The 25,467-nt window shown below is 27.4% G+C and overlaps 1 protein-coding gene across 3 annotated transcripts in view; it reads left to right on the top strand.

Annotated features, from left to right (window-relative positions):
* Window positions 1-7,813: 7,813 nt before the first annotated feature.
* LOC136079548 (uncharacterized) overlaps window positions 7,814-25,467 on the top strand; it is a 135,530-nt gene continuing 117,876 nt past the window's right edge. For 2 of the 3 annotated variants that reach the window (XM_065795379.1, XM_065795380.1), the window contains exons 1-3: window positions 7,814-7,896; window positions 8,703-9,043; window positions 13,422-13,533. In XM_065795379.1, coding sequence (XP_065651451.1) covers window positions 7,887-7,896; window positions 8,703-9,043; window positions 13,422-13,533 — 463 coding nt within the window. In that variant the 5' untranslated portion in view covers window positions 7,814-7,886. Of the gene's footprint in view, window positions 7,897-8,702; window positions 9,044-13,421; window positions 13,534-19,542; window positions 19,622-25,467 lie in introns of those variants that run through there. The other variant, XR_010638019.1, reaches the window with a different exon arrangement.

Below are 25,467 nucleotides of genomic sequence, written 5' to 3' on the forward strand. Positions count from 1 at the left end.
AAAATACAGATTGCACCCTTTCCGGTTAACATGTTTATTGTTAACATAATTGTGCTGAACGCAGGCCGATTCATTTGTAATACCAAAAATCCCAACTTTAAACGGAGTTAAAAAATAGATAGGTCCAGGTTGATCTGGTAAGTTTGGTAGAAAGATTTGGTTTGCATAGTCAAAATAAATTTGTGAAATTTCATTTTTTTTCGCCAGTTTGATACAATTATGATAAACGGAACGCTCTTTCACAACTAACTTTAGATGTTTTAAAATCTCAGTTATGCGCTCTCGTTTGACTTCTACTTCTAGATTAACCATTTCAGACATTTTTATAGTGTTTTTCTGACACACACTGCATAAGTCCGAGCGCAGACGTTGGATAACAATAAAAGGCAAAGTCATTCTCCAAATCTTCGAGAAAGCTATAATTTGCAGCGAATACATTCCAGACAATTCATATGCGGATTTATATTTTTCATGCATGCCTTTCTTTGTCTCCCATGACGGAAGAAGCATCATCCGATGATCACTTATTCCTCGAGTTTTTCCGGGTAGAACTTGTGCATTATTTTCAGCATAATTCATTATAAATTAAACAACTGCTGTGGCATTTACTTTTATACAAGTATTTTTGGGTTGTCTTCCAGTATTGTCATGTCTACGAGGAGCAATTCAAAACTTAATGACTCGCCTGCGTAGTAGACAGAGAGGTTTACAACTAACCCCATGCAAAAACAGGAATGTTTTCAAACATAGATCTTCATAACGATTACAACAATTAGCCTTTCACTCGTGTGAAGCAGAGCACTTAACTGGGCAACAATATTGTCCTTCAGTTTGTTTTCATGTTCAATTATCCCATCAATATCAAAACATTGTAGTCTGTATTCGCGTATTTCTGAATGTGAGGAGCGCGCCATACAGTTTTTATTTTTTACTCCTTGATTACATCCACAACCAGATTTTATAAATTTTTGTAATTTTTCCTCATCTTTATTTTTAAATAAATGTGAGTAAAGTGAACGGAGAGGAGTTATCGTCTTAATGGTGTTATCAAGAACAACAATCTCATTTTGGATCGTAAGTTCATCCTGTAAAGTTGAAGCCAAAGGTGCTTTCTCACTCATTGGTTCATCTTGTAAAGTCGACGTTAAAGGTTTATTCTCATCTATCGCCGCTTCATCGTTGCTAGATGCTTGGTTATCAGATGAATCAGACATCATCGAAATCATTTTCACGATCTCTATATTTAAAGAAATTGTGCAAGGCATCGTTGACTTCTGATGGAACTATACCATCAGTTCCATCAGAAGTCAACGATTCCATCAGTTGCTATGTCAGCATTTTTAGAAGTACTAATTTAATTCATTAAAACTAAAAACCATCAATATTAAACAAGTCATGAGTCGGCTCTCATCGTTTGTTTGAAGTACTAGCAGAAATTTCGCAACAAATAGTTGTTTATTTGTTATAATTAATTTGGTGTGTATGAACATCACTGTCATGCACTTCTATTTAAATAAAAAAAAAACAGCAATACATAGTTACATTAATGATTTAAGAGGGCTTATTACGTCAGCATTTGAAATCAATTTGTTTCTAAAGTAGCACCTGTTAAAAGGAGTTCAACAAAGAAAAGCATATTTAAAATTATTTCTTTATTTAATCTAATAATTGTTTTATCAATCAATAATTGTTGGTACTACGATTAAAAACATAACAAAAAATTTAATAAAATATTTGGTCACCATACTCGGCTTAAACGGTTAATAAATAACATACAAATAAGTTATATTTTTAATAACTTCTTAGGATTTTCAACGATTATTGATCAAAAATAAAAAATATTATATACTGGCACGCTAAAACGTTAATAAAACAACATAAAAAAAAAAATTAACAAGGAATTCTTTACTTCTAGAGGAGAGAACATTATCAAAACAGTTCTGATGAAGAGTTGGTACCTTTTCCACATTAAAAAAAAATCTTTTTTTGCAACTACCAAAATTTTTTTTTCATAAAAACACCTAATATGTATTGTAATATGATAAAACTATAAAAAAAAAAACAATAATCTCGTTTTTGAATTTTTTGACCTAACAAACTATTATGTCAAATATCTCTGTAACTAGAAACTAAGACTTGGTACCTTTTCCTGTGAGGCGCCTCATATATATATATATATATATATATATATATATATATATATATATATATATATATATATATATATATATATATATATATATTTATATATATTTATATATATATATATTTATATATATATTTATATATATATTTATAAAGTTATATAGATATATAATTTTTATAGATTAATACATGTTATGAATAAAATAATTGAAAGTTGGAATGAAAAGTGTGTACCAAGTACATTGTAGAGATAAAGAAGAACATACTCGGCTAGCTAAGCAATGCAAAATAAAAAAAACAAAACTTTAATGTTTATAAAATTATAGGAGTAGAAAGTTGAGTTAAGTAATAACAAGTTTTTTAATGAAGAAATAGAGGTAGATGTGATTGAAAAAGCAAATGAATCTTTTAACCAGTTTATGGACACCAAAATTGACGACGGAATAAAAGCAATCTTTCATCAATATAAATCACTTTCCTCTTCTTGCTCAAACAGTTTTAAGATACGGAACAAGTAACAGAGAAGCTGCGGCTATTTCTTCTACAGTTCTTATAGATTTTGGGATTGTTAATGAAAAAGATAATAAACTGATTTTTGACCATCACAAAATTTATAGGGAAAAGAAAAAAGTAATGGAAAGCTCCAGACAAAAGATTTACAGTTCTATGAGTCAGAAGAAGTTAAAGCATTATTTTTTGATGGTAGAAACAATTTAACTCTTTTTAATAATAAAGATAAAACAACATAAAAATGTTATTCTAAAACAATAAAAATGGACTTATACACTATCACTAGTGAACCAGGTAGAAAATATGTATTCCATTTCTCTCTTCTTAAGTCTGGAGTAGGCGAAAAATCTGCTTTAATGATAGCCAAACCTATATCAGATATTGGTGTAAAAAATTTGATATAAACTTACAATATATTGGAGCAGACTATACAGCTACTAACACTGGAAGATTAGGTGGGGCTATAAAAAGAATAGAGGATCTTTTAAATAAAAAGTTAACATGGATTATATGTATGCTTCATACTGATGAGCTTCCGCACAGGCATTTTATTCAGAAACTAGATGACAAAACAACTTCTAGTGATGGGTTCAGCGTAGTCGTGGGTAAACTATTAAATTGTGCTACATTACTTTCAGTAGCTTAGGCATTCCTAACAATAACCAAAGTTAAAAGACCAATTGAATTAAATCAAGATGTGAACAATGATCTTTCAACTGATCAGCTCTATGGGTATAAAATGATTTTGGCTATACGTTCAGGTAACATACCTGGAGATCTTATAAAGATGGAGTGTGGTCCTGTTAATCACAGCAGATGGTTGACCACTGCTAATAGAATAATGCGAATTTAGGTATAAGTTCATGGACTGTCTGGGCCAAACTTTATTACTTTAAGTCGTTTAGTTGAATATGTTGTTAGCGTTTACTATCCAATGTGGTTTGATATAAAGGTGAGGTGGCCTTTTATTAAGGGTCCAAGACGTGTTTTAGAAACCTCAAGATTAGTAAAACCAGGATACCAGGGATATTGTTAAAAAATATGTCATATCAGGAGCCAGATTTTCTCACAGTGAAGCTGTTCTAGCCACTTAGCTTTGCTGTTCTAAAGTGGAAGAATGGGTTTTTGCAGTGGATTGTATTCTACATATCAGAAAAGGTTTCGAGAAAGGAAAAACATCTGTCCTAGAAAGGACTCATTTTTCTTATTTAAACATAGATGTTAAGAATCTCACTGAGTTATGTTCTTGGACTCATAATATATTTGAGCCAATTTAAACATGTAGCTTTACTACTGAGCAATAGTTAATTTTAAGGTGAATCCCATGGTTGTTGACTCCATACCATGCCACACACAAAGTGTTGAGCGGGCTGTTAAACAAACAACAAGAGCTTGTGCTGCTGTCTATGGACATGATTCAAGAGATGGTTTTATCCGAGCAGGATGCCATCACCGTAAACTCTTAACTAAAAACAATACAAAAAAACCTAAAACAGATGATTATATAATTTTTATATTTTGAAAATGAGTTTATATTTCTTAACTTATTTGATCTTAACAAATTTATGTTTTAATTTATACTAAACAGGGCTCATATTCCATAAAAGGTTCGTTTTGCAGGTCTAATCTTCGTATAGTTTTTTTATTTTTTAAAGGGGTTAAGCCAAAATTTTTAAAATTTTATTCCCGCTATAAAAGTGGCAAGTAAGGATTGTAAACAAAAAAAACATTGTTATCTAAGTTTGGTCTCAAAACTCAAAACTCTAATAAACTAATTTTTTTAATTTTTTTTCAATTATTATTTTAAATAGATAAAAATTTAATGGCAATTTTTAAATTTTTACATAAATATGTTGTGTTTAATAGTTGTGACTATTTATTGTTAAAAACTCCCCCCTTTACCCCATTTTGGTAATTTATTTTAAAGTTATGGAAAAAAATTTTTGTTAGTATATCTTAAAATGTCAATGAATATCTGAAAATAATATTTAAATTTTCAATATCGAAAAATTTTTTTTTTCACTACACCCTAATGTACAGTGGCGTGCCTGAGGTCCCCTACCACTGCTTTCTTCTTTCGTCTGTTAAGAGCGGAAGAACGTTACTTGATTTACGCGACGTTAAAACTATCTAGTTAAACTGAATACCTTTTAACGAAATGATAGTTTACTTGTTTTTTATGACTTTTAATCATGACTAAAACCCTGACCGAACTCTTATCCTCAGTCGATGTATTTAAATTTAGTTCTTGGTATTCCTATTGCCAGTCAATGAATTTATGCCAAATAATACACAAAACATTATCATATAAATTTATCTATATATTTAAATCAACAAAATATTTGTGGTTGTTAAAATGTTTTGGTCTGCGAAAAAATTGGAGGTTGATATTTGAAAATGAAAACAACAAATTTATCTTTGTTGTTTTCATTTTCAAATGTTTTCAGAAAACAACAATCTAAATTTGTTTAAAATTCAATTTTTTTATTCAATTAAAATGTGTTTTAAAACACATATTTTAATTTAATGGCTTACCTTATAAAATATCTGAAAATTAAAATAGACGCTTTAACGATTTATATGAATTTATAAAAACAATTTATAAATATTTTCATATTTAAAAAAAAAAACTTCATTACCTCATTACAATAAACTTTTTGTCAAATAATGAAACAAAGAAACAGGTTTCAAATCAAATAAAAAATAGTAAATAAACGTTTCAATAAAAATGTATTGCTTTAAATAAATAAGGAATGCTTTTAAAATCCCAAAATAGCAAACTCCAGGCATATTACAATTAACAACAATACAATCAACATATGTCAGCAAATAATAAAAAAAAAAGTGTCAATAAATAAATGTCAACCTAACGAGACAAACTTAATATGGTCGTTCTTTGTTTAAAACAACATAGTTCTTTGTTTGATTTTGGTGTGGAAAGTTTTCAGTTTTTTATAAATCAAAATAGGAAATTGGATTGTGACGATAACACTCAATTTTAATTAAGTAATGCATTAAAGCATAAAAGTATTGAATATGGAAGTCAAAAAAACTTTATCTTTAATTAAATTGAAGAAAAGTCATTGAACAGTATTATTTAAAAATCTGGAACAAACTTTCTTTGTTTATCATTTACATCTCTGAGTAAGCTTTTTGATCATTATTGAACCTAAAATATATACCCACACTTTTAGATTAAAAGTTTTCCATTATGTGAAAGCAAGTTTAATAAAATCACCAGTCTTGTTAACGCTTGAGATAGAAGAAGTTTAAAGGTGATTAAGAAGAATATTGTAAGTATTACCAGAAAAAAAGGTTTTGCTTTTTGAACCCATTATTTTGTATGTTTTTGATAACGTGGACAAAAGTCAAACAACAAAGTTCTATCTGTAGTTCACCAAGGTTTTTCATTAAATATTAAACTTAGATTTTTATCACACTTAATTGCCTTTACTTTGCTATTTGACTCGCATACTGATTTTAAAGTTAAATAAATTAGGTCACATAAAAATTAGGAATTTATGTTTACAGGTTTTCACAACATTTTCAAAAGAAATTATGGACCATCAAACATATAACTTGTATTTCAAGTTATCAAAACATCTAAAATACTTTTCGAAAGAGAACTTATATCAATGGTTTTCCCAAAACAGCAACTTCCTGATACAATAACATTTTTGTAACATACACCTTGTCACAGAGAATAATAGTTGTAATTTCCTTGCAGAAATTTCCAAATTAAAAAAAAGTAGTAGAAGGTTCCTTGCGATTTTAGAACAAACTGAAAATCTATCCGAGATAAATATTAGGCAAAATGCTATTTTAGTTTAACCTTTTTGAAGTTTTGATGTAAATCAGATCATATAATAAAGTGTCGCTAGACGTTTTAAAACTCGCATTAGGTAAACATTTTTATAATAGACTAAATAAACATAACCAACAGACGGTGCTATTTAATTTAGTCTTTATAATTATAAAACCTCTTCATTTAATGTTTACTACCCACTTTATTAAAAAAAAAGTTTTATTAACGGAGAGTGGATATTTAACAGAATTTCTGCCTTCGCTATACAACTTTTTTTTTTGCAACAGGTTCTCGCCTGATGATTTTAAGTCACTACGTAAGACCTCCTTGTTAATAAAAAGATTGCACCTAAATAGGGTAAATTTATAAAAAATTATCGGGGGTATGTATAGAGTTGTTTTCAAATATGACAAATTGACTTTTGCTACAGTTGCTACAGTCGATTTGCCATTTTATTTAACTCCCAGTTCAATTTAAGTTGATATGCTGGGAAATGTTTGACATTTATTTAAAAATTTATGAGCATGTGAGACAAAACCCGTTAAAAACATGGGTTTTTCAGTGGAGCATTTCATTTTTCCGAATGAAGTATTTCCGTAACATAGCCAACTTGGCTCAGATACAGTTTTGAATAAATTTTTAAAGCGCCGCATTTTCATTACTTGTTACCTCCATATCTTATTTAAATTATTTTTTTCTTTAACATGAAAAATGTATGTAAAAAAAAAAAAAAAAAAAAAAGATAGAAAAAAAAACTGTCTGTAGCATTTGCTACATTTGCTACACTCTCGATCCGCTCCTGTATATATATATATATATATATATATATATATATATATATATATATATATATATATATATATATATATATATATATATATATATATATATATATATATATATATATATATATATATATATATATATATATATATATATATATATATATATATATATATATATATATATATATATATATATATATATTTATATATATAGCTATATATAGTATAATTTAAAATAATAAAATGTATAATTTTGTTGAAAAATTAAAATTGCAAGTTTCTTTTTACTCTTGGTACCCTAGGTCAATACTTCCTCGGGTTAAAATGCAATAATATTTGAACCTAGGAGGGTTCAAATATTATTTAAATTGTTAAAGTATCATATATGCAGCAAAACGCTATATTAAAATATAATCAAACTATCAATGTTTTATTTTATGTCACGTGCTGTGAGTTTAATATTACTCATTCGTAAACTTTAAAAGTCTCAGTAAGATATCAACTGTTTAATTAATTGTTAATGATTTTAGTTTTTATTCAACTTTTAATATATTTCTATGGTTTTAATTTACAAGTTATGTCTGCATTAGAATGATTTTTTAACGTTGTCAATGGAATTAAGAACAAATGAGATATAAGAAATGACAAATGGTAAGAAAATATTAAAAAGTTTTTCCTGTAATAATCGATGTTTACAACATCAATTGTAATTGATAGAAGTCGAGAATGGTTTACGACTACAGATTTTACTGCTATTTAAAATTTTATTCAAAAGAGATTTTTTTCATTAGTTGATTTTAATGCTTTTAGTATCTTATCCTAATAATACAATTTAAGAAGCCGTAGAGGTTATACATTGGCAAAACATGAGATATATATAATATACATAAAATGTGATATACATAAGATGCGATATACATAAGATGCGAGTTTTGTTGCATTTAAAATTTAAAAACTTAACAAATTTTGAGATAAATTTTTAAATAAATTATCTGATTCAAAACAGTGTTTTTTTGTATTTTTTCGGTAAAACTAAATAAGTTTTGTAACAATTTTGTTACGTTTTTTTGCAAACTAAATATAAACTCATGAATGCCATTTTCTTTTGTTTCAAAAGGTAAAACCTAAAATGCGGTTTGGCTAATGGTAGGTCATTATAGACATATCCGTTAGCTAGCCAATACTTTATCCAATAGCTAGTCAGTACTTTAAAGAAAAAGCAGTGGTGGATAGCTGCTAATAATTCTTTTTACCACTGCTGACTTCAATGATGGGAAGTTAGTGCCTGACCACTTATGGCACACACCATAAAAAATGGTACACTATAGTGTATTTATTTTATGTATACATAAAATAAAAGTTTATGTAATGTATCACTAATGATACACTACATAAAAAGTTTAAAAATATAAATTATATTATCTTAAAATGATTATTTTATTTCAAATGTTGTACAGGTTCAACAAAAACGAATAAAAAAATGTCACTTGTCTCTTTGCTTTTTATGATTTCTTTGTTAACATATACAACAGCGCAGTTTTTTTATCCAGAAAGAAAGTTATCATCTCGCTACTCATTCACTGTTTTTCAAGATAGACAAGTAACATATAGTGCAAATCTTGTGGAAACACACGCGAGTTACATAGATTGTATTACGGTTTGCTACAACATTTTTGATAGATGTAAATCCATAGATATCCAAATTGTGAATAATTCGACTTTTGTATGTCAATTTTTTAACAGCGATTCTCCACCAACTCAGTTAGCAGTAGGAAATCTCTTCGTTTCTACAAAACCAGTAAGTATATATAAATATATATATATAAATAAATATATATATATATATATATATAAATAAATATATATATATATATAAACAAATATATATATATATATATATAAATAAATATATATATATAAATAAATATATATAAATAAATATATATATATATATACATATATATATATATATATATATATATATATATATATATATATATATATATATATATATATATATATATATATATATATATATATATATATATATATATATATATATATATATATATATATATATATATATATATATTATACCCCAATATATATATATATATATATATATATAAGTCGCAAGTCTTTCCAATTCTATCTTAGATTGTGATGTTTATTGTATCTTGACAGTTTAAACAGTTATTAAAATCTTACCCATAAAATTTTTTAAGACAGTAATCCACTTTGATTACGGCTTCTAAAGGTTTCAAACTACATTTAAAAAATTTCCTTTTACAACGCAAAAGCTCTATTTTGATTTGCCGTTGGAATAATTATACTACAAAAACAGCTTAAAACGATTTTTGGCTTTGTTCTTCTGCGAGTCCATTATACCCCAATATATATATATATATATATATATATATATATATATATATATATATATATATATATATATATATATATATATATATATAAATTAGTGAATATACTTATCTAGTTTTTGATTACTTCAACACTGTGTTTCACCATCAGTAGGTTCATCAGGAAGAATCTTGAAGTAAAATTAGATAACTGTTTTCACTAATTTACTGATTTATTATTGCTCTATTCTTTCAGAACATTGAGCACTCTGTTTGTAGAATACACTAACATAATTTATATATATATATATAAATATATATATATATATATATATATATATATATATATATATATATATATATATATATATATAAATATATATATATATATATATATATAAATATATATATATATATATATATATAAAAATATATATATATATATATATATATATATATATATATATATATCAATTTGATATATATATATATATCAAATTGATATATATATATATATATCAAATTGATATATATATATATATATATATATATATATATATATATATATATATATATATATATATATATATATATATATATATATCAATTTGAAAGTGCACAATTTCAATTATTAATATTAAAAGTTTATTTAAAGTTTTGAAAGAGGAGTTATTTTTTGTAAGAATCAGGCAATTAGTGGAAGTGACTACCTTTTAATTGCATGCATTTTTGTTTATTGATCAGAATATAGATAAAACCTTTTAGAAAAATCATACTTTTCAAAAATGTTTTTTTTACTCGGAATCCGGGTTTAAATTTTCAGAAATTTAATTTTTGCCACTTTTGAATCCTCGTTTTTGGCAAGGCAAAAATGAGCACATAACGTTTGAAGTTAATATCAGACGTAACCCAAAAGCTCTCACCAAAAAATATTAAAAAGTTGCTTGACACTTTGGGTTTGGATAGTTATCATAGTTCAAAGGTACAAAAACATTCAGTTTTGTCAATTTTTAATCCAGTGATATCTAACGGTGAATTTTTCTTATTGGATTTGTAAGTATAGAAGGTATTGAGTCTGAAAATGCAAAGAAAGTTAAGTGATACCCAAGGCCTATTCATATATTAAGGCCTAACATTTTATAAAAATGTTATAGTATACTTACAAAACGACCCATTACGGAAGAGGCGCTAAGTTTTTAAAAAATATAGTCATGCTAAATTGTCAATATAACTTGGTCTTAACATAATTAAAAAAAAAACGTAATTATTAGATTTTAAGTTACAATTTAAGGAGTAAAGTGTTAAAATTTTATGAAAAATGATTTAGTACGAAAAGATAATTTCTGGGACGCACAGACGAGGGAATCCGATCGGTTTTCGCTGGGCAGTAAAAAAAAAAGTTTCGCTGCTAAAAGGGTTGCATAAGTAGAACTTATTTTTAGTTGAGTATAAAACAAATAAAAATTTTTAGATACAAGTTATTGTTGCTTTGCAAATGGAGCTTGTGGATCATTTAAAAAACATAAGATTATAAACAACTTTTTCTATATTCATTTTTGATGTCAAGAAACGCCTCATCAACCAAAAGGTATTTATGTTTTTTAAATGTACGCTACTGTAATATATAATTTATAATTACATACTTCATAACTACTCTGCAGCAAGATTTTGAGACAAAGATCTTTGAAAAAAAAAAGAAATGGCTCTTCTAATTAATTCCCCACTCTTTTAATAAATTATCACTAAATTAATCACACTTGTAATTTTCTATGTTAATAATAACAACAATGTATTTCAAAATTGTGAACATTTTTTGTGAAAAGTAAGAATTAGATTATATTAATTAAATGACACACCTAATAATTGTTTAAAAAATTGTTTTTTGGTCATGTCATCCAACGATAATAATGTTTGGGAAGAGAATGGACTTATTGCAAATAGGCTTAAAAGAAGTCTTGAAAAGGATGAACAAATATGAGCTTTTCACCGGTATATCTTAGGTGTTGCATGGAGTCCTCCAAAATATGCTTTCATCACCACTACATGTCGTCTTATCAATGTCAAAGCGATACAATGAAGTATTTCCAGATTGTGCAATGGTGCGTTTTGCTCAATTAAAACAAGAAACTGCTTTATCTAAAGTCGATGAAAACACCAACCTATGTCAAAAAAAACAAGAAACTGCTTTATCTAAAGTCGATGAAAACACCAACCTATGTCAAAAAAAATATATAAATAAATATAATAAGAGCAAAAACACATCTGCTACTCCAGAGAATGAATTTGACCCCGATTTTTTTAAAAAAATTCTTCCGGTTTCATACAGAGAGGGCTAAAGAGAGTATTTTGGCAAGAAAGGAATGAGTTTACATGTGAATATAGTCTTCATCAAAATAGCAGGAAAGTTTTTCAAGCGTATTTACTTTATTTCAATGTACAGGTATGATCAGGGAATAGGTGATATTGTTTTGTTAGCCACTGATGTTCTAGTCAAATTCAGAATTGATCGATCGCATACCAAGAAGATGTTTACCAAATCTGATAACGCCGGCTACTGTAAGGGAAATCTTTCAGCTGAAGCAATGTACAATGTAGAAAAGAGAGAGATATAAAATTGATGAGATATGATTATAATGAACCATGTTGTGTATGGAAACCCTAAAATTCGAACCTCAATTAACTTGATGTTGCCATATAGCAAAACAGATAATTCAATTAAGCGAAACAAGTAAAGGAAAAACAGAAAAGAATTATCAACCAATTATGTTCATTAAAATTTTGCATTGAAATAAATTGTGTCTTATCATTTGAAATCAATTGCTGAGTTCAAATGATAAGAACACATGTTATCCGGTCTTCATGTAGTTCCGAAATCATTAACATCATTGGATAAAATTTGTAGCTCGTTTGTTCATAAGATGAAAATTATTTCACAACTAAATATGCCAATTTCTTTATTCTCAAACAATGTTTCTGTAATAGACAAACTACCACGTTGCATAAACATTTTTGTATTGCAAAGTTGGGCATTAGCAGTTCAAAATTCTTTTAGATTTTCAAATCAACAGAAAACACTGTTGTATAGTTACTTTATTCGTGGATAAGAATCAGGTATCAAAATGAGCCCTGAGCACGTGTAGATGCAGCTTAGAAGGGAACTTCCGCCTGGTCAATATTTAACAACAGATAAGATCTTTATTTTCAAGGTAAGCATTGTTGCTATTAAAACTTTTACAAACTAGATAATGTTTCTGACTATTAAACAGATCTTTTGCAAATGTGAAATTAAAATTTCAGTGAAAACTGTAATTTTGTGTTTACCTATTGTTAAAAAGATGTAAAACTAAAGTAGTATGCTGGTGGAACCGACAACAGAAAATGATGAAAATAGTCAGATTAGCAATAAAAAAGAAGTTTATGGCGAGAACGATGACTGTAATCAGACAGGGGACAATGAAGATAGTAATCAATATGGGGAAGACATTGCCTACCTTGTAAAGTGAATGATTGAATTGCTGTTATATATGAAAAACAATGGAGTATTGGATATACTGTGGAAGTAGTATAATTCAAAGCATATATTACTTTTCAGTTTTTTGTTTAAAATATATGTGTGATGTGGTGGATAATTTGTTTCGTGTATGTAAATGACTCTATTTCAGAATGAAAAATTAACTTTTAAATAAAAATACATTTAAATGTTTGATTTATGTTTCATTTAACTCGCAATTTTCTTGCTGCCTAATTTTTGCTTAATCTTTTATTCATGTTATATCATGTGTGTGACAAAATCACACGAGTTTTTTTTATTTTTTTCAGCCAAAATGTTCTCTTAGCTGCAGTTTAACATTGAACCCTTGTGGAAAATGTAAATGCTATCCATCATGCGCTGCAAGAAATCGACGACAGCATATATGTAATTGCACAACAGGTAATATACTATTTTTGAATATGTAATATATATTAATAATTAAAAATAAATAAAATTTGAGCGGCTGTGTTTCAATGTCTTCAAAGCTGCTAAAATATAAGCAACGAATTCTTTGACGTAATTCGCAAATTTCTTAAATAAATAATTTTGATTTGCAATAATTTTAAATAAAAACTTTTTAACTTTAAATTTAAAAAATTGATATCACAGCAATACACATAAATATAATGAAGTATAAATAAATTTTTTGACACTTCCTTTTTTATTTTCTGAATTAGGACCTACACATACCATAAACATTCGATAACTAAATTCTTTTTCGATGATATGTTTCAGACATATATATATCCAATCATCAACAAATCCACTTGGATTACCCAACCTCCGTCTCTGCTATTGACTATATAGTGACGAATTTATGTTCAGAAATCTAGAAAAGCAGGAATCATCAAAACAAATATTGTGTATCATTTCACTATCTTTTTCTCTTAATTTCTTATTATCTCAAGATACAAAATCAATTACTTTTAAATAAAACGAAATAAATGTAAATTTATTTTTGTCTCATGCAACTTCTTCTGCTTGTACTTTAGAAAAATTTCTTGAAAAATATATATTTATCTCTTGGTTTGCTCCAAAATATTTTAAATAAAGTTTAAAAACGTCCTTAATTTGGATATGAATATTGATCAAAAGAGCTCGCACTTTTACAAAATGTTCAAGCCAAAAAAAAAAGTTTTTTTACTCAAAGTTATCTCCACTTAATAATTAAAAGTAAACAAAAAATTATATGTAGGTAGTTGTAGCTCTTTTTCATCTAATTCCTCAAGGAATAATCTATTGTCTAAATGTCTTTGCAATAGTTAAAACAAACCCATAACCAAGCAAAGGATTCGACGACAGAAAATATTAGTGAATCCAATTTTTATCGAAAAATGATTTCCGGAGTTTTTGGAATCACATGAAATGAAATTGCAGAAAAAAAATCGGTAGAAAAAAACTGTTTCAAAGTATTTCAAATTAATTAAAATTAAATTTTATTCTCAATAAAATAAAACAAATTCAATTAAAAAAAGTAAAATAAACAAAACAAATTCAACGAGAAAAATAAAATTAAGTATAAAAACATTTTTTTTAAATTCTGATTTTTAAAAAAGCTTCTTTGCATTGACCTGATTTTTGGTCAATTTTTTATATGTAATATACATGGCATCCAATATCTTGACCTGATTTTTGTTGAAAATCTGCAAGCGGCGGAAATAGCTTTCTCTGTTTCAACATTTTTTGGAAAAATATACAGCAGATTATCTTTAATATTTTCCAAAAGTGGTCCACGCAACCCACTTTCGTCCCAAAATTTAATTTCATTTCGTATTGCTGATTGAATTGATGGTTTTTTAAAGTTCTTGTTCTCGAGTGTAAAAGTAGCTGCTGGATTTTTTGCTTTAGCTATTTTGCCCAGGAGGGTTTAGTTTTACTTTTGTTAGGTTCATGTTTAGATTCTATATAAGGATCAGACTCAGAAATCGTTGAATTAACTTCCGGAGAGGTTTCAACATTAAGACGTTGGGCTACAGTTAGAATAAAGTTTTTTGTTTCCGTTTTGGAATAAATAGAAATACTGTTATGAATTTTTTTCCTTTTATCTCCTTTATGCCGATACTGTATAACATGAGATAAAATAGTTTTTCTTTGGTTAATTAGGGTTTTTAGCTCTTTTTTCAATGCAAGGCCAATTTTGTTTTCCTCACCTAAATCTTGCTTCGCGTATTTTTGAAGCATTTCATTTTTCAAAGACAAACGACAAAATATTTTAACAACTTTTTGAACTTTAGTATTCTTTGCTCGTAGATGAAAATTTTCGGTGGTTTTTATGACATCAGTTTCATTTCCGATTTCTACCCGCATTCTATTTTAACTATCTTTGTTATCAGTTAGATTTTCTTCATCGGATTCAAGATTTAGGTCACTTTTACTATTATATTCCTCTTCCTCTACTTCAGTTTTCTCTTTATAGAATATATTCACTATAGTCACAATGCACAGTCACAATGCACAAAATATCATTGTGAATACATAATTGGCAAATCTCAAGTTTCTTTTCTAAAAACACAACCCTCAGCCGCAAATTGGCCATTAATACGAGACAAATTCCAAACATGATCTCCTGATCCATGAACGTTAACATTTGTAAAACGCAGTTTTTCGTTTTTCGATCTTCAGCACAACAACAAAAAATTTGAACTCCAAAAAAAAGACAATAAAAAAACCGAATTATTCGGAATTCGATATATATCCTTTCCGGAAGTTCAAAAATAATAAAAACAAATGAATTTCGGAATTCCGAAATTCCAAAATCCGCATTAGGAATCCCTAGCATATATGTAATTGCACAACAGGTAATATACTATTTTTGAATATGTAATATACATGTTTAATTAAGAATAAATAGACTTTGAAGCGCTTGTGTTTCAATATCAGTTTATAAATTTTATGCGTTTATATTAAAAATCAACTATTTAAAATGGTCTATTAAACTAAGGCGAGTAAGGTATTATATTCATACAAAAAGCCGGAAACAAAAATAAAAAAAAATTTCTCTTGAAATCTTAATAAAGAAACAGTCACTCTAATTAAAGAATAAACCGTTTTTATAAGTTTAAAAAAAACTTATATTAAGTTAATATAAGTTTTTTTTAAGTTTAAAAAAAACTTATATTAACTTTGGTATTTATCATTAAATTCATCTACAATTGACTACATCTTTATACATAAAAGAAGAAAAGTATAATCAAATTTTATAGTTTGAAATAAAATTATTGAAAATTTGAAACTTTATAGAAACATAAAATAAACAATTTTTGTTCCTTTGGAAGTGGCACTCTTTGTTCATTCATTTCAATTTGTTTGTTGTTTTGGTCTCAATAGAAATAATCGAAAGTCCGTTCAGTTTTTCTTGATTGATGTTTAATCGTAACTAGTTTTTGATCAACTTTAGTTTCGAAGAAGATCTCTCACCTTGAAAGACAGTGACTGTTAGCAAGATTTTCATTGCTATACAGGTATTGCGGAATATTTTTTCAAGATCACGAGTGATTATAATTGTTAATATATTTTTTCATTAGATTTTTGTGACAACAAACAAAGTTCAGTCACCAATTCTTTACCAGAAATATCCTTTTCGTCTTCGTAGGTTAAAATTTCTTCTAACAAACTACAATTTTCTCTCAATCATATTTCACTCATGTTTGAAATATTCGGAATTTTAAGTAAGAATTGAAAGGAAGACATGCTTGTTCGAACGTCTTCAAAACGCTTATTGATAGATTTAATGAAACCATTGAAAAGTATATTGTAAAAATTTTTCTTGAACTTTGATCTGGAATCCAAAACAGGAACTCAACGAGCAGTAGTGGTGCAGTGGTTAGAGTGCTTGCTTTAGAAGCAAGAAATCCAGGGTTCGAAGCAAGCTCTGGTATCTATTGCACTATCTGTAAGGAAGGAAAAGTGAACCTGTTTAAATGCTCTTCTGCGGTGCTCTGTAACAAAGCCGTTAAGTGTTTTTGGGGCACTTCAAAACAAAAATCAAAAATAGAAAAAAAAATTGTTAATAGACGTTTTTTTTCCTGTCTCTCTCACTTTACAGGTCGGCAATATCATATGTCGGAAGTTAAGTTGTTGTCAAAATTTGTGCTCATCAAATTTGGTCTAATTGTGACTGAATTCCAAAAAAACTAAAGTGGATTTTAATGCTTTTATAGAAATTTTGACGTTTGATGAACTTGACTGCATAATTTTGTTTGTGTTGATTATTTCCTTCAATACATCATGCCAAATAACAATATCACATATGAATTCTAAAGTATCCACTTTAGCAGCAATAGATTCAGTACTGAAACATTCCGAAAAATGTCACAAGTATTGCTTTTATAATCAATAAAAATTGATTTTGGGATATGCTGTTATGTTTTTAATCCCTTTAAATATTTAAGATATTTTAAAAATATTAAGTAATTTTTTATTAACTGCGCAGAAATGAAGTTTTCATGCATTTTATTTCTAAGTTTTGTGCATTTAGTGGAATACTTATTTTAATTTTATCTTTTGAACAAATCAGACATTGCTAGTTTAAATAAAAATGATGACTTCTTCCTATGATGGCATACTGACAAGTTAGGTGTGTTGCAATATTGACGAGCAAAGAAAACCTTTTTTTTTCATAAAAAAACGTACTTGTTAGTGAAGCAAAAAGGAATTTTTTTTTCACTAATAAATATGTTAAGGAAAGACTCTGAGGCAAATGAAATCGTCAAGTTGCCCTTGATGCTAACCAGCCCCATGCTATCCTACGCCATTATAGGAGCAGTAGTTGCCTATGATGGCAAACTTGTGCATTTAAAAAAAAAATAAAAATAACTAATAAAAAATTAAACTGATCAAAACTCCTACGGTTATTATTGTTCTACATGTAAAAAAGAATGTATCCTTATCGAAACTTTTATTCTTAGTACTTCAGGATACTAATTAATGAAGCTTCAAAGTTAAGTATGCCATCATAGGCACCTTTGCCCTAAGTATGGAAATGATCGGTGTGGAAAAGGTAAGTATAGAAATGGTTGGTTTGGTGAAGACCCGTATTTTATGGGTCAGGACAGCTAGTAATCATATATTATTAGAGCCACGTATTTATTTCCAATTATTTATTTACTGTTGATCATAAAATTTCCGCCCCTAGAAATTTTCCGCATGTGTGGATTGCAAACTTCGCACACGCCACCAGCCGGCACTGGAGACATAACAATGATATTATGGCAGTGACATTTTATTACCATTTTTCAGAGAAAAAAAAATTTTTTTTTTAAATAAAAAAAATTTAGTGAGAAAAAAAATATTGTTTAGTGTTCCTTCTTATGAGCTTGGCGGAACAACACTACTGTTAATATTTACTAATGAAGTTATTATTATCATTACATAATCAAGTAAATCAACTTGAGTTAATGGAATAATGCTCTCCAGAATACGAAATTTTCTTAACCAACTAATTACCCTCTCAAAATGCAACATCACATGAACAATTTGACATGATTCATTGACTTCAATAAAACAAATCTACTATTTTCCTTTGGTAAATTTAGGTAATTTTAAAATTCCTCTCTGTGTTGCAAATTCATCAATAAGTAGGAATCCTCTATCAACGAATTCATAATCGTCATGGGTTATTTTTTCTAAAAGTGCAGGTTTAATAGTAATTTCTTTATCTGACACTCTACCACCCCATCCAGGCGATAAAATACTTACACCACTTGCTGGTTTAACAGTGTTGTTGTTTTTATAGTTTAATCAAGTTTGGGCTCGAATATGAATGTTAAAACTTCTTTCAATGAATATTTCCATGCAATTAATTATTATAACACAGTTAAAATTTTTTTTGCGAAATCTTGTTAACAGGGATGCAAAGTCGGTGTCTGGTAACAAGGAGTCCCTATTTTTATCTAGAGTCCGTATTTTTATTCAAGTCCCACCCGTTTTAAAAATTGTTGGTACCCCGGGATTGTTCTGATTTTATATCAGTATATTGACGAACCCTTATTAACTTCTATAAGTTTATTAATACAAATTGTTTAGCCAACAGTTACCTATTTTTGAACCAGTAAAAGATTATTGATTAATTTAGTAAAAAATAAAAGAAAGCAGAGGTACTTAACTAACCCTGCTAGGTTTCAAAGTTATTTAGTTTAGATTGCAAAAAAGTGGCTAAAGTTGAGTTCTACTCTGTTTTAAACTGAATTTAAAATTTTAAAATCAAAATTTATAAAATCGTACCTTTAAAGTAAAAAATTGCATGACAAATCATTGTTTTTAATATAACGGGTATATAAGGGTTTATCATATATTCACATTTTATACCATAAGGTAGAAATTTCTACTTTTTTTTTAAGTGTGTATAGATATTTCAAGTATTAATGAAGTAATTGCAGATTAGTCTCTCTAACAATTGTTTTTCTTTAGTAAAAAATTGTAACTCGTTTGATGGAAATCCTGAAAAACTCGTTTGATGGAAATGCTGAAAAATTTTGACGCGAATTCGGTAAAATATTTTTTGAAACTTCAAGTTCTTTTTAATACCTTAGCCAAAGGTTTTAACTTTTTTTTAAGTTTTGAAGTAACGGATATTTTTTTTGATTATCTGAGTGGTGCCTCTCTTATCAATGATGTTATAACGTTTAGGCTCTATCCCACTACATTACTAAAAAAATGATTTTATTATGAATTAGAAGGAATGTTTTTGGTACCTCTGTTTTATGAAAAAGTTTCGTCATTTTTGCTTGGTGCTTAATGTGCATGATCTAACTCTGTATATGCAAGATCCGGATTCCGGTTAGTTATATACTATGATAAATGTTGTATTTTTAAATCATAACAAGTCATTTTCTTAGCTATTAAGTCTTTTTAAACACCGTGAGGAAGTATCAATTTACAAGTGTAGCAAGTGACGTGGGTTAAATATGCATGAGCAAGTCGTTAGAATAAAATTCGTTAAATTTTTTGAGTTGATATAATTTATCTTTTATATTAAATAAAAACGCATTACGACTTTTTGGTTTAAATACGGAATTAAATTATCAAAATTATTTTTTGTGAGTTATTTAACTAATTATCTAATTTCGGCAAAAATATAAAATAGGTTATGGCCGAAGCGTGAAGAAGTTGAGCGCGGTAATCGAACAAATTGAAGGCGGCAATCGAACTTGGGACTTCTAGGTAACAAGGCAAGAGGTCTACCACTACACCACTACCTCATGTAAACATGAAGTTAACAAATCCTTTAAACTAAAAGAAATAGTTATTTTTGAGCAAAAAAAAAATGAAATCAATAATAAGATTTTTTACTGCGTAGTTAAAGCTATATAGTTTCAATTACGCTGTAATTGAAAGGACTGCTTCATCTCTAAAATCTTTGGTTAATTGAATCAAAAAATTATAAATATAAGAAAATTCCGGAGTCCGGAGTCCAAAGAATTTCAATTTTTTGACTCTAGAGTCTAGAGTCGTGGAATCTATAAGAACCGATAGGATTTCATCCTTGCTTGTAGGCAAATTTCTCCTCAAAACATACTTTTCCAGCTGAAAAATTAAAAACTTAAAATTTTCAGCAGTAATTGGAAGCGAAGTTCTAAATATTCTTGTTACTCAAAAAACCCAAATCCCAAAACCCAAGTCTTTGTTTAAAAATCCTTGTTAAATTTTTACTAATTTTAACATCAAATGGTCTTCCATTAGTATATTTTTCATTGGTTTAACACTATCGTTAAACAATGACAGTATAAAACCTATTTTTCAAGTCTTGTTTGAGATACAGCATACTCAACTTTTTTTGTTGTTGTTGTTCTTTTACATCTTGAAACCTTTTAATACTAAAGCGTTTTTTTAAAAAAGATTGCTGTCAGACTCTTCAGGGAAAACTGTTGATCTTTTTTGTTTTGTGTATTGTGAAAGTTTGCATTACGTGATTTATGGACAATCCGTCTCAAACCATTTACGAACGACTTCGTAAACGGAATGTCTGTGGTTCGAGACCAGCCTCTTACTGATTCTTTTTAGTTTTTTTAGACACACGCATACAGCCGTATGTTAATAAAATAAATAGTAATATAAAAAAAAAAAATTGATTGCAAAATTTGTGTTATAATAACATATAAAGGCATTGGGTTTTAAAAATTCGCTTTTAATTTTACTTGTTTGCTTAAAAATATATAGATTTAAGATTTGTTAAAATAAAACTGTTTTTAAAAAGTTTTTATTTGCAAAAATTGATTTATTGCTAAATTTTATTGACCTAAAAATCAACTTTTAAATAAATAAATGTTTTTGCAGAAGCAGTAAAAAACCGGCTAAAATTTTTGATAAAATTAAATCTTTCATATAAAACAATTTTTTGTGATAAATATTTATTTATCGATATATATATATATATATATATATATATATATATATATATATATATATATATATATATATATATATATATATATATATTATCGATATGTCGAGTACTCGATATATTGTTTGATATTTGGCCATTCCATTGAAAAACAATTGTTCTCAGTTACCCATATAAAACAAAACTTATAAAAATATTGTCTTGGTTATTCTGTTAATAAATTAGACATTTTTTACTTGTCTAACTTATTTAACGAAGTGAAAACCAACGAGAAATTAAGCCATAGGACTTTGCACTCCATCTGTAAACATGTGGCCTAAGGTTAGTCCTTCATTTCTGGATTCTTTCCTTTTCTTGATAGGCAGTTTATGTAAAGTAATAATATTTTTGCTTTAGGCTCGCTCTCCATTTCTAGATTTTTTCTTTTTCTCGATAGGCAGTTATGCCAAATTTTTTTAAATTTTTTTTTAATTTTTTATGTTGGTTTTTCTAATTTTCGCTAAACTAACTTCACTAAAGATAAACTTAAATATGAAACAAAATACACGAATATAGTCAATAAACAAAAAAAAATTAACAAATTAATATTAGGTATATACCAACTCTAAGCGTTGTTCCCCTAAGAAAATTTATTTAAAGCTCTTTCTAAATCAGGAATAATTTTTTAGATGAATAGACATCATAGCCAAATAATTAAACCTTGACTTTGTCATGCGGCTTTGCATGTAAGTTTCAGTCTGTGTATAACAGAAATGCTCCTCTCGCATTCACATGTTGTAACTGGAATTTTTCCCATTACTAAAAAACCTATACTAATGTTTGGGAAACCAATCAATAAACTTTAAAGTCTCTGTAATAGTGGATGGGATCACAGATTGATTGTTCCAAAATGTTTCCCACAAATCTAATTCAGCATGAATCGATGTAGAATGAGGCATATTGAATATATAAAAATGCAAAAATTCCATAAAATCTAACTTCCAAAAATATTTTTCTTTATTTTTTTACAACAGTTGCAGGAATACCAAATAAACATTTGTATATAATCATTTCCCCTTTATCAAAACTATCTTCTAATGCATTTATTAAATGATCTAGAAGAACAGATGCGATGGAATATTTGAAATAATCTGAAATATTAAATAATCAGAGCGATAATTACCTTTATAAATTTGTATGCCACAACGCGTTGGTTTATCTTCTGAAACATCAAGTGTTTAAGCTAGATCAAGAGCAGTTAAGTACCTTTCGTCATGATAGACACCAATATTTTTTTAAAATCTAAAATTTGAATTTTTAAACAATTTATCTCATTAAACTGTTGTGATGTATCAAACGCTTTATATGAGAGAACAACAGTGATGGCGTAGAAATAGTCAATTGTTTGTTTTGTTAAAAGTAAACTTACAATAAAAAATAAGTTCTTCATAAGATTTAAAAAACATCAAGCTTTTGAAAAAGTATCAATATTATAACTCTTATCTTCTTTGTATGCCATTTTTTCCGTTGAATGAAAAACGGATATGTAGTTATCAAAAAAAACATCCATACCTCTAAGTTTCTGAACCTATCTAGTTTAACATGTATCAACTATTTTTGCTTGACCAGGAAAAATGAATTTATTGAGACAGCTGGCATGTTTAGGCGATAAATTAAAAAAATATGATATATCTTTGATTTGATCAAGAACATTTATAACACTCTGATCATACCATGATTTACTAAAAATTAAATTAAGTTTATGGCATGCTCAGTGAACAAAAATTGCCTTTGAACTGATAAATTTAATTCTAGATGAAATACCTTTTAATTAAGCAGGTGTTGCCCCAGCACCATTATATCTTTGACATCTACATTTTTAGATATCAAGACCATAATCATCAACAGCAGAAATTATGCTTTGCGCAAGTCTAAGGCCAGTTTTACCAGATTTACATTCAATAAACGTAGAAAGTCTTCACAAATAACATTATATTTGTTTAAAAAAAAAAAAGATTTTTAGCAGGTTGAAAAAAGAAATTAAGAACCTTAGTGGTTTCAGAAGAACGTGATAGAACACTTGGCAAAACTGAACACGATCCTCTTTTTAAATCGCTTTTGACAAATTTCTTTGAGCATAGAACTTCTCATTTCGCAATAGGGACAAATTGATTTGGTGACCTCATAACCTTATCCTTGCAAATTGAGCGATAATCTGTGTTACACCATAAAATACTCAGATTTTCTTTATTTGTTTCATGATTACTACGGAGGTATATACTTACATTAAAAAACTTTTTATACTTTTTAAGTCTAAAGTCAGGATAAATACCCCGAATTTGTTTGTTTAACACTGTAGATAATGCAGTTAAAAAAAAGAAAAGAAGCAAATATATTGTTTCTGCAATTGTTATAGACTTCTTTTTTTATAAGTTAAGAAATATTTATATCATTTAATTCTGTAAAAGAATCAGAAGACTCAAATGAAACACATGTCATGGAAACACTTGAGAGTGAAGAAAAACTTTTAGATTCCACTTGGTTTAAGATTATTGTGTATCTTGAATAAGAGGTTGCTTTCTTGAACAACTCAACAGAAGTTAATAGTCGAAGAATTTCATGTATTTTATCTGGTGAATTTATCAATGAAGCTGCAGAGTTGTAAAAACAGTTACCGTTTTCCATTGACCTGTAAAGTCATAACATATATAAACTAAATATAACTAAAAAAACCATATTCAATTAAAAATTATTTGTCAAGAATTATTGTTTTATAAACAAAATAAAACATAAAAAAAAAGGTGTTTAAACTCCTACTTAAAAACAATATAGTCTTCATTTTCTCTTTGCATAGCAATAAAAGGTTCCATTTCAGAATTTCTTAAAGAAAGAAGATCTTTGTTTACTACAGGAAACTCTGAATTAAATTCTTTGAGTTTATTACGAAGCTTTGGTTTGCAGGTCGTCATATTAGGCAGATGCTTGGCTTTAATGGGATTGGATAGCAACAAATCAGGGGTGTGTATAGGTTATGTCTGCTAAGTCGTTAGACGTACCCAAAAAAATTAAATAAAAGTTTTTCAACTTGATTATATTGTTGAAAAAAGTTTTACTATATGTAACTATTAAAACCAAACTACGGCTAAAACTAAACAAATTATGCACGGTTAGTTATCTGAGACGGTTGGAAAAAAACTAAAATTGTATAGCATAGTAATATTTCGGTTTCATAATTTTGCGATTATTAAAAACTAATAATTACAATATTTTGGTGGACTAACATTTGAGTTTACTAACTTAACTATAAACTTGAATTGAATTTTAATTCGTTATATAAAACTTTTATTTTTAAAAATTTTTAATACTTTTTAAAACTTAAATTTTTTCTTTTATTAGTTTAAAAACAATCAAAATGATTACTTCAGTTAAAACAAATCTTGGACTTCCTTTTTAACATATACCCTGAGTAAAATTTTTATCAAGTTTTATTGTTTAACTATCACCAGGAGGTAAAATTAGTTAGTATCAACAAGTATATATCAAAATATATCAATGGATATCCCATATATTACACTAGACTGCGTATTATTTAATGACTTACGTTTTTAATTATAAATTAGGAGAGAAAAAGTTATAAATATGGAAAATAAAATACGGACTTCCCTGTTTACATGCACTCTGCTAAATTTGTATTGTATCAAATTTACTAAATTTTATTAATTCACAAGTTATATTAAATTTATTAAATGCCGCTTAATTCACAAGTTATATAGCATTTCAAAAAAAAAAAGTTAGTCCATTAAAAAAAAATTTCATTTCCTTTAAAGGTAGGTGACCAAACATTATAACAATTGCGTAAAATTTTTGATATCACGGTATCCTTTGGATAGAAGAAAGAAAGACAAATTTATGACAAAAAGAAGCTGTTTATAATTGTATCAATAAAAATTAGTATTTGTTCCTTGGTTTTCTTTGATAATCAAGATTTTGTGGCAAAAATTTCGAATGTCTAT

The sequence above is a fragment of the Hydra vulgaris genome, chromosome 04 (genome assembly GCF_038396675.1).
Source record: "Hydra vulgaris chromosome 04, alternate assembly HydraT2T_AEP".
Taxonomy (NCBI): domain Eukaryota; kingdom Metazoa; phylum Cnidaria; class Hydrozoa; order Anthoathecata; family Hydridae; genus Hydra; species Hydra vulgaris.